Source organism: Drosophila erecta, unplaced genomic scaffold (assembly GCF_003286155.1).
Source record: "Drosophila erecta strain 14021-0224.00,06,07 unplaced genomic scaffold, DereRS2 tig00000092-arrow-pilon, whole genome shotgun sequence".
Classification (NCBI taxonomy): domain Eukaryota; kingdom Metazoa; phylum Arthropoda; class Insecta; order Diptera; family Drosophilidae; genus Drosophila; species Drosophila erecta.
In genome coordinates this window covers 11,873,339-11,885,013 of record NW_020825207.1, presented here as the reverse complement: position 1 = coordinate 11,885,013, position 11,675 = coordinate 11,873,339, and the positions used below count along the sequence as shown (strand labels likewise).

The following is an 11,675-nucleotide window of genomic DNA, read 5'->3' as shown; positions in this document are numbered from 1 at the left end:
AGAACTTGCAGCTAGCATGAACTATGGACTTCATGAAATAAAAAGCATATCCCACATGAGCGTCACAATTTGCTCAAAGGACCTCGGCGCAATGATAATTGCCCGCAATTACATCAGGGCGCTTATCACACGCACAACATCTAGCCGGAAAATCTCACCCAATATGCATATGAAGCGCAAAACATGGGAATAAAACACTGAGCTTGCGGGAAAATTGTTTAGGGAAATGGAATTGGTGGCCACTTAGCAGTGGGTGAGCGTTTAGGGCCAGGAAAAGTTGACAATCGCCGATACAAGGTTTTTCAGTTGGGTACAAGCATGTCGTGCCATAACTAAAAATGATTTTACAAAAATCCAATTAAATTAAAAACTTGCTCCAGCAAATGGAAATGCACGTAGATATAGAATGTATGTATATATATATATAATTAAACATTGTTCAAATACCTGGTGCCTAATAAATGATCTATAATTTCATTATATTTAGCGTTTCCAACTCAAATAATTTTTTTAATTAGTAAAAATATGTTCTTTAATAAAAAGTATGTTTACAACAAAAAATATAAATTAAAATTGTATATATTTAATTTACATACTAAAGTTCGTATTCAATACAAAGACGGTTGCAACATCGATATATTTAGTACATTTAAATCGGTTCGCGTCCTCGCTTACTCAGAACTCCACCTGGCCAGCCAGTTGAAGCACTAGCTGCAGTGGCTTGCGTCTCCGCTACAGATCTAAAAACCTACATATGTATTACAAATTGACAGAACCTATTTAAATATAGCTTGTATTATATTCATACGTATGAGTATTTCGTAAATATTCACTTATGTACTTTGAATTTTAAAATTAAGCAATTGAGCTGACAAATTCAATAATTTTACATTTGAAAACACTCCTTGACATTAAATCAGCCGTAAAGGTGGCGCCAGATAAATTATCAAGGACATTTACCCTAAAATTCTAAACTCTGAGGTCCTTGAAAATATCTTATTTGCTTAATCTTAGGATAAATGGAAATAGTGATTCGAAAAGTTGTGAGAAGTCATCAGGCACATCGTAATTCGACTGCATCCGGGGCATTGCACTTCCACTTGCACATGCACTGCAGCGCATAACTAATATACATTTATAGATCACTCACTGATTGAGTGATAGCCACATTGAGAGATGGTCGAGCGCCTTCCGAGGGGAATAAATGCGAAAGACAGAGATCGGGAGGCGAATGAATCATCTAGATGGGCGAAGAAATACCGAAAATACCCCAGTGCTGGGGCGAGTAGGTGCCAAGTACACGCCATATATGGCATAAATGCCAGCCGAGGAATCACATGTGTGCCGCCCTCCTCAAGAATGGGACTGGGAATGGGTGCCCACGAAGTGCTGGGGCGGTGACGAACCAAAAATACATTACAAATGAAATAAAACTGTGATGCACGCCAAGTGCAAGACAAAGTCCAACCGAATTGAACTTGAATATAGAGTGCATGCATGTACACAGGCACTCTGCTCGTGACGACTGAAGAAGTCGAATTAAAATTCCTACATGATTTGCCGAGGGTTCGCTGCTGCTTTTGGAGCAGACAAGCGACAAGTGTTCCACGGCCACCCTCCGAAACGGAGGGGCAGCTCTATAAATAGGATTTGTCAAAAACCACCGAGTCCAAGTCCGAGTGGATGCCACATAGCTGAGATAGCACCAATCATGATGGGGGCTGCTAATGAAGATGCTTTCCCATGGCCATGAGTGGTCGGAGCGGAAGCTGAATGGCCATGGGGCAGCGCATAGATATTTCCTCCAATTTCTCTGTATCTCTGTTGTACTTTAATTAAAAGCACATCCCACCCACACACACACACCGCTCCGACCCAGGAATATGTTCGATCCGCCCAGAGATATATCGCATATTGACGACATACAGCTGATCGTGCCCGTTTGGTCGATGATGAAAGCGTTGGCGCTATTTTGCTGGTTGCTCTTTTTTCATCCTCATCCTCTAGTTTTCTACATTTTTTCAATATATACATACATATATATTTTTGTTTTTCCTATGCGCTTGCTGCTTCTATTTCGTGTATATATAAAATAACAACGTTAAAAATAAGTCCATCCAAACGAAATGAAACCAGTGGCCAGAACCGAAATTATTGAACAACATTTTCCCCCGATTATGATTGTTGTTGTTGCCCGGAGTGTGCCAGTGTGTGCGAGTGTGCCGATTTCAGTGTGTTGGTACGCTGCAAACCGAACAGAAATCAGTTTTTCACATTGAGAGCACACCATAAATGTCCGCGTCACTTTTGGTTGTTATTGCTCTCCTCCCTCATATAGGCACTCTATTTGGGTGAACCCGAGGCATCCAAGGTATCCATCAAAGTCCTAAGGTCACCGGGGAAATATCCTTGAACAAACCGCCTAAGGAAGTAACATCGCAATGTTCCATGAATATATTGTATATTACTTATTACCGTATAGATACATGAGCTTACACTTTATAAAGACAACACTTGTACCATAAAGGCTTCCATAGATATTCTTCCTATTATCGGAACATTTGGTACACAGCTGTGTTTGGTCCACCCCAATCTACTTTAGACATTCAAAAGGAGAACATATATGCGGATTGCCGTCGAATCCGCTTTATCTTGGCCACTACGCTCTGTTCTTGAATATTTCTGTTCGCCCTGGAGGCGTACAGTGCGGCAGACAGAGACTAGGCCGACCTATAGAATCGAGAAACAATACTCGACGGAACGCATATCCGAAAGTATTTCGGTCTGGCCAGTGGACAGAGATATATGCGGATTTCGCACAGATTTTTTCGATCTGCCATATACGAATTGCCACTTGTCTGGCCGCCGATTGCAGGCAGCACGTGAATGACTAAATATTAAGTTATGACTGGAATGGTATGGGGTAATGTTTGGGCTGAAATACGATAGGATTTGCCCATTGTTGCCCATGGAAAATTCCATCTCCAGGCAATCTGCAGCTCCCCATGTGTGTATCCATTGCGGGCCCCTAAAAATAAACCTCGCCTGCACTCCGAACCCTAACAAACGGGAAATCTTTTCTTTTTCCCATTAACACAAATTAATGCATACCAGATATCACAATCTGAATCCAAATGGTGTGTTTATATGCGTTCGCCTGACCCGATTTCAAACCATTCAAATGAGCCGGGGGTGGGAAAGACAGCCAAGTGGCAGATGAGTTTGTGGCAGCTGGACAGTGGTCAATACTGGATCGTACTACTGCTAATGCGCTAAACAAATCACCGGCCATCATCGATTGTGTTGATTAGGCCTATTAAGGGATTGTGGCAACCCTTTCCATTCAGAATCCGAACCCCTTCTTCGCCTGCCCCCTGCGTGTGTTTGAGCGCCTGCGAAAATCCAATAAATCCCGAAATGCATGTGGCAAACTAATTTGAAATTAATTCACACAGAAATCAAGGGAAATATTCAGCCGCTCCCGCAATTGCCCAGCCACTTTGATCAACTCTGTCAATTGCCAAATTGGCAACTTAATAAAAATTCCATCGAAATTCATGAGAATCCCAGGCATTTTTAGCCAAGCCAAAGTGGGGGTGGTGCCTGGTCCTCGGGCGACTTTTCCCAGCCGCACAGCCAACCAGCAGTATATCCTTTATCCTCAACTCCGTAGCCATGTAGCCCCTTGTTACCTTGGCTTTGGGCAAAACCCCCTTTTATCCTCGTCGTCATCGTCTGTGTGCATTCCGCTTGAGCTGTCAAATGCGCATCGCGACTGTATCCCTCCCGAATCCGAATTCGAATCCCAGTCCCAGTCCTAGTCCCGGTCCCGAGTCGAGTTCCCAATCCTCATTCTGCGTCGTGGTGGCCACTTTTTGTCACCCATCCTTTGCCGGCTCAATTGCAATTTGTTTTCGTTGATTCCCAGCCTTCGACCTCAGCTCGCTGTTTGTTTAGGATGAGGATGGGGGTGTGGATGTGGATGTGGTTGTGGATGGAGGTGTCCTGGCGGGGGAACTACATTTTTGGCAATGGATAATTCACAAATGAATCCCTTTAGTGTCGGCAATTGGCGCACGTGCGCTAAAACAACAAGGTGAAATCGCTGCCAGGATACGTGATCATTATTAAAATTCCTTGGACCTGCCACTACTGGTGACATCCGGACCTCCCATTTATCCTTCGCTCCAGCGACTTCACTTCTCGCTGGGCTTTATTAAATTTTGATTTAGCCATTTATATAATCTATTTGCAATTGGCTTTATTTTCGTTACACCAACGGCCAACGACCAAGTTTGGCTTTGCCATTTGACTGCCGATGCCTTCAGGGTCCTTCGGTGGTGTGGTGGTTGCTGGGTTAAAATGTCACATAGTGAATTACTTTTCTCATACTTTTAATTAACTCGGCATTAACAGTCGAGCTGTTTCACGCGATTAAAATAAAAAAGGGCCTTTGTGGATGGTGGTCAAACACAGCCGCCGAGGAAAATGTCATTAAATAAAAGTAATGATTTTAAGTAAAATCAAAGTGAAATTATAATAAAAGTGAAACAATTTAAAATTCATAAAAAATCGTTTTTCTATACTCGGAAAGAAGAATTTACTGGTGTCATTGTTCGGATTTTATAAGAATATTTAAAAAAGTAGTGGGATCACAAAAGGCTTAAGTTTTAATATTAAAACAGGTACATAATTAGACAAAGTATCTTATTTACGATAAAATAAAAATTTGCACGATAAGTAAACATATCCTAAAAAAATTAAAAAATTAGTAACGACTGAAAAAGTTTTTAAGGCATTGAAAATATATAAAAAAAAACAACTAAAAATTTGCAGACTTTTAAAAGCTAGTGTATATAAAGAAACAATTATTATAATTTTATAATACATTTTATATTAATTATTAAGGCGGTAATCATAATTTGAATATGTGCCCTACTTGTCTCTCTGGCAACTCTGGAGGAATACCTTGCTTGTTGTCATTTTGTCTATATTTAGAAACGGCTAAAAATAATCGAAAATAATCCTATTCGAACTAGACCGATTCTTTTGATAAATTAATTTTGGCAATTTAGGTTAAGGGATTAGTCATTCAGTTCTCGGGAACCTGGAACTCAACCTTATTGGTATTATGTATCCAAAGCTACATATACGTGCGAAAATACACGTTTTATAGTGAAGAGCATGGGAATGAATATGCATGGGGCCCCAAATCTAATTTAGCGACATCCATTTGTTTTTCCATGTAGTATAGCAACCGAACCGCGCTACATATACCTCTGTATCCACGTATTTGAATACACCAAGAATTGGGTAAAATGTGTGGAGAGTGAGGAGGATCCACAGAAACGATTGGCCTCACCGGATTGTGCCATAAAACGTAAACATGCCCCACTTAGTTGCAGCCCAAAAATAGATTGCACCGAACCCAATTTAAATGGGTACCCTGCAAAGCCGGCATGTAACGGCTAAGCTAAGTCCCATGCTATACCTTCTTAGCCCCCCATGCCCCATGCCCCACGTCCCTCTTTCAGCCCGATTCGTAAATAAACAATTAGTTGAATTAATGCTCATTACATGAGGGGCGTGGGCGTGGATCTTGGACGAGAGCGCAATGAGAAATATGACCAAAAATAGAAACGAAAGGCATGAAGGTGCAAAGGCTGGGAAATGATAGAGATGCGATTTGACTACCGCTGCGTGTATGTGTAGTTATCGAAAATAGAAAATGAATTTATTACGACATGAGAAAAACACGAAAGTTATGAAAACAACGAGCAGTACGAGAAAATAGAAGCCAGCAACAAAGCAAATACCCATCCCACCCCCCAAACCGAACCGAACCGAAGCGACCCAAAAAGTATCTAAACCGAACCGAACCGCTACGCAGATATAGTAGCTATAGCAGCTACAGCAGATATGGCAGCTATAGCAGATATGGCAGATATAGCCGATATGGCCGATATAGTGGGAGAACAGGAGAGAGCGAGAGTCGCTGAGAGCGAGCGAGTGCGAGTGTGAGTGTGAGTGCGCTGGAGGCGCCTCCTTGCCTTATACGGCACTTTTTGACTGCGGACGATCGTGAGCAGCCGATCGTGCCCGTACCCGATCCCGTAGCGATCCCGATCCCAGCCGATACGATCTCCACGCTCGATCACGCCGAACTATACCATACTATATGGTATACGTATAGGAATACGTGCACGTATACGTACACCGTGCCATCCATGCTGTGCCTCTCGCTCGCGCGCCTTATGTTTTCCAAAGAGCCCCCTATGCTGAAGGATCTATTTTTAGGCGGATCGGCCGGTGGGCAGCATTATCGCATTCATGAGCATATTTCCTCGCTGAGTTTTGAGTTTTTGGGATCGGGTCAGGGGCGGGGGCGGTGGCGGTGGCGGCGGCGGCGGGGGGCATGGCGGCGGCGCTTCTTGGACGAGATGGCATTTCGGCGGCGGTATAAAACCCGAGTACCAACGCGGCGATACTTTAGTCAGTCAGTTGTGTTCCAAGCCGTACACACCGTAACTCTTGATTTAATTCACCCGTGGTGCCGTAAAAAAAAACAAACTAAAACAAAATGTGTGACGATGAAGTTGCTGCTCTGGTCGTTGACAATGGTGCGTATTCCCCATCGAACGGATTATCGTCTTGGCTTTTGCTAAAAAGAAATAGACAAAGGACCCAACAGCGAAAGGATATTCCCGCATCTAGTGCTAAAGTGATCGCAAAGTGAACGACTTTTGAGTTGTGATAAACTCACCCATCCTTCGGGACACAATCTATTAGCAATTTGAAAATTTAATGAAATATCCCAATACCTTGGATGATTTCAAGAAAAATATTTTAATGATTAGTTATTGAGCAATAATTTCAAATTCAATCAAAGAATCTTAAACATTCAGTCAAGTCTCTAGACGAAAAGCTAAAAATTATAATTTATACAGAATCGAATTCGCATATGTTTCATAAAGAAATATCTGCCAGAATCTGCTCCATTAGCTTTGATGCTTGAAAGCTTTTCAAGAGATCATGGTATTAGAAAAGAGGAAATCACCATTTCAGAAATCATATTTCTACGTTATTTCTCTATACAGAGAGCAAAACAGATCACATTTGTCTTGAGAGAATTTTCCTCTCCGGCCCAGACTTTTCCAGTTTTTCAGACCTAGTCCCCAGACTTTTCACGCTGTCCGTTAGAGCAATTGTCAGACACCCACCATGTGGGAAAACCCGTAGCACTTGAGCGCCCACTAATGGACCCCCGTCCGATTGTGTTATCCTGCAGGCTCCGGCATGTGCAAGGCCGGTTTCGCCGGTGATGACGCTCCCCGTGCCGTCTTCCCCTCCATCGTCGGTCGTCCACGCCACCAGGGTGTGATGGTCGGTATGGGCCAGAAGGACTCGTACGTCGGTGATGAGGCCCAGTCCAAGCGTGGTATCCTCACCCTGAAGTACCCCATTGAGCACGGTATCATCACCAACTGGGATGATATGGAGAAGATCTGGCACCACACCTTCTACAACGAGCTGCGCGTTGCCCCCGAGGAGCACCCCGTCCTGCTGACTGAGGCCCCCCTGAACCCCAAGGCTAACCGCGAGAAGATGACCCAGATCATGTTTGAGACCTTCAACTCTCCCGCCATGTACGTCGCCATCCAGGCCGTGCTCTCCCTGTACGCTTCCGGCCGTACCACCGGTATCGTTCTGGACTCCGGTGATGGTGTCTCCCACACCGTGCCCATCTATGAGGGTTATGCTCTGCCCCATGCCATCCTCCGTCTGGATCTGGCTGGTCGCGATTTGACCGACTACCTGATGAAGATCCTGACCGAGCGCGGCTACTCTTTCACCACCACCGCTGAGCGTGAAATTGTCCGTGACATCAAGGAGAAGTTGTGCTATGTTGCCCTGGACTTCGAGCAGGAGATGGCCACCGCCGCCGCCTCCACCTCCCTGGAGAAGTCGTACGAGCTTCCCGACGGACAGGTGATCACCATCGGCAACGAGCGTTTCCGTTGCCCCGAGTCCCTGTTCCAGCCTTCCTTCCTGGGAATGGAATCCTGCGGCATCCACGAGACCGTCTACAACTCCATCATGAAGTGCGATGTGGATATCCGTAAGGACCTGTACGCCAACATTGTCATGTCCGGTGGCACCACCATGTACCCCGGTATTGCCGATCGCATGCAGAAGGAGATCACCTCCCTGGCCCCATCCACCATCAAGATCAAGATCATTGCTCCCCCAGAGCGCAAATACTCCGTCTGGATCGGTGGTTCCATCCTGGCTTCCCTGTCCACCTTCCAGCAGATGTGGATCTCCAAGGAGGAGTACGACGAGTCCGGCCCTGGCATCGTCCACCGCAAGTGCTTCTAAGCAGTTGCAGTTGCCTAGCACCACCACTAGCACCACCCGGTCTAGTCACCTGCCTCCTGCTCATCTGGTCCTGCTATTCGTGGTGGTTCTGGGTTTGTGGGCGGCTGGTGCTCCACCGGCAAAAACAACAAACACCACCACCATACAACCATTTGTTTTTGAATGTCATTATTTACCAACGTGTCATCCTTGGTTCGAGAATACTCTTTTGTACTGACTGAACACAACACCATCAATCAAAATGAATTGTCAATCTAATGCCACGGACCGCGATCCCCATCCACTTGTTAATCGCTCGCGGCTCCCATAAATGTTGATCGCCATTTGATTGTTTTACGAATGAACCGACACCCTCATGTATTTTGTACAGAACCTAACAACTTCCCCGATGGAGCGGATGGGGTCTATTGACTACGAAATGTAAAATAATCTCATGATTGTAATATTAATTAAAACAATTTATAATTATTTATAAATAAAAACGATTTTTTAGATTTAATTTTTTCTAAAAACATAAAGATTTTGGAAAAAATTGGGGAGGGGGATGGGGAAGCTGACTACACAGTATCTAGCCGAAAAAGTCAATCCTCTCCGAAGCTTTCCATCGATCAAGTAGTTCAAGATATATACATTTATGGATCTGTGCGATGTGTGAGCTTTTTTCACCTCCAGACGGGGCGTTTCAAATTTCCCGCATACCAACCCAAAAGCTTTCTATTCCCAAAATATTTCTGGTACACGCGGGGATTTCGAAACGGTTTTCGGGTATTTTTAGACGCATTCCAAAATGGGTGAGGCGGACAGGCGAATGTTTGTTTATACCATGGGGAAATACGATAGGAGATGACGCAAGTCGGATGATCAAAGGCGGCAGCCAAAACAAATTGCCAATGTCAATTTGTTGCCGCTTTCACCAAACTGATTAACCAGAAATGCATTTCACTTCGAGGAATAACGGATGGAATATATATGGCGGCCGTGCCAGAGACAAATGTTCTCGCCGAGATTGCCAAGACAATTAGTCAAGATGGCGTTGGGCCGTTTAATTAGAACTCGATGTGCATTATGAATGAAATTTGTATTCGCGGTCGCGTCGCCTGTTGCAATTTCAATTGCAGCCACATACAAATGGGTAATTAATGGGCCTAAATCGCTGGCACTTGGCCAAAAAGGGGCGACAGATGCCGCTAATGAGTTGCACGATGAGATGGGCAAAAATGGGCGCAACTTGCCCGTCCGGAATTCACTTTCTCAAGCGAATCACTTTACGCCGCGCTGCACAACAACAAACAGGATGCGGAATCGGGAATCAGGAATCGGAAAACAAATGCCGGAATGAGAACTTACCAACCCCCGACTTAACCGGGCTTAACCCACTAATCAATTTGCACAAAAACAAAAATAAACACGTACACAATATCGTCGACGTCGTCGTCATCGTCATAATGCAATTTTCAGTTCTTAATTTCCATACAAATTCGATTTAAAATTCATAATAAAGAGCGCAAATATTCGGAATCGAGTAAGGCACATAAGTACCTCCGCCCATGTACGATTGCGACTTGAAGTATGCCGCACAAAACGGCCCATATGGTCAATTAGTATAGCTGCTCCGACTGCCAGCCAACAATGAGGGCATCCAGTTCTTCAAGGCGCTTCCATGTACCCGGGCTCGGAATCGCACTCGAATCCTTATCCATATTATATGGAGACATCGCACACACCCCAGAGCACACACATTGTTTTCACTTCAATTACTATCGATGAAGCTGCAAAGCGACCAAAAATCCATGTACTATACAATCCAAACTTGTGCCCAGCGAAGCGGAAAGTGTTGGAAGCTCTGAGATTCGAGAAGCGTTTCTTGAAAAGCGAATCCTGATTCACTATGTACACGGTAAGAAATTAAGCCCGACTATATAAAAGTATATCCAAATACATATGTGGTAATAACAATAGTATGTAATATTTTTAAATTTGTAGCTGTACTTAAAAACAAGAAAAACTAGAAGAAGTGCAAACGAGAAATTTCATAATTTTCTGGAAAATCGATAGAAATTGGAAAAAAAAATATAAAGAAAAAAAATTACAATGTTTTCGCAAATCTATAGACAAGTTATATAAAAAAGTGAAAAAATACCACAACATTTTTCAAAAGTGTGGGAGTGACAGTTATGGGCGTTAGAGTGGGCGGAGAATTACGCTAGAAACATTTAGAGGTATGCCACTTCCAAATCCGATTAAGATAAGTTGAGTTATGGAGTACAGAAGTTCAGCCTTGGGGCATTTTTTAATTTTTTTGGATTTCTTCAACATCATACATCAGAAAAATTACAAAAAAATTAAAAAAAAATAAATTTCTAAATTTGAATGCAGATTTTTAGAGAATTGTGCCAGAAACATTTAGAGGTATGCCACTTCAAAATCCGATTAAGATAAGTTGAGTTATGGAGTTTAGAACTTCAGCCTTAGGACATTTTTTCATTTTATTGGATCTATAAAATCAAACATCGGAAAATTTACAAAAAAAATTAAAAAAAAATAAATTTTTAAATTTTTAATGCAGATTTTTAGAGAATTGCGCCAAAAACATTTAGAGGTATGCCACTTTAAAATCCGATTAAGATAAGTTGAGTTATGGAGTATAGAAGTTCAGCCTTGGGGCATTTTTTTAAATTTCTTCAAAATCATACATCAGAAAAATTACAAAAAAATTTGAAAAAAAATAAATTTCAAAATTTGAATGCAGATTTTTAGAGAATTGCGCCAGAAACATTTAAAGGTATGCCACTTCAAAATCCGATTAAGATAAGTTGAGTTATGGAGTATAGAAGTTCAAAAAAGTTTGAATGGCACTGTGCTCACCTAAAAGTATGAAATTTTTTTATTACCGTCGATTTAGAGACATTACCACATAAAAAATAGAAATCGAGTGAAATTATTAAAGCAGATTTCCCACACAAAGTGAATAGGATACAATTTAGTTTAATCCCAATTAATTTAGCTCTCAAAGGCCAGCGAAAATGATTTAAAATCAAGCAAGTCGATTTTATTTGATTGATTTAAATATCTGTCAATCCCTCTGCCATTTGCGAAGCCCCGCTTGACTGGCTGAAAATATATAAATCGCGAGGATAATGAAAAGCGTCACATTTGATTGCATTTTTTGTGTGAAATTGGGCTGACAATGTTCGCTTTTGCTGACCAAATAAAAAATAAACGATAAGGGAGCGGAGGAAAGCCGGCTCACAGCTCACTCACACAGCCATAGGGGGTGATGGTGATGCATTCACACA

At 42.7% G+C, this 11,675-nt stretch overlaps 1 protein-coding gene across 1 annotated transcript; it reads left to right on the top strand.

The window, feature by feature from the left end:
* The first annotated feature begins 6,457 nt into the window (after nt 1–6,457).
* Nucleotides 6,458–8,733, top strand: LOC6547825 (actin-57B). The gene is made up of 2 exons (XM_001974937.3): nt 6,458–6,620; nt 7,289–8,733. The coding sequence occupies exons 1-2, from the start codon at nt 6,581–6,583 to the stop codon at nt 8,377–8,379; spliced, it is 1,131 nt and encodes a 376-aa protein (XP_001974973.1). The 5' UTR covers nt 6,458–6,580; the 3' UTR covers nt 8,380–8,733.
* The last annotated feature ends 2,942 nt before the right edge of the window (nt 8,734–11,675 follow it).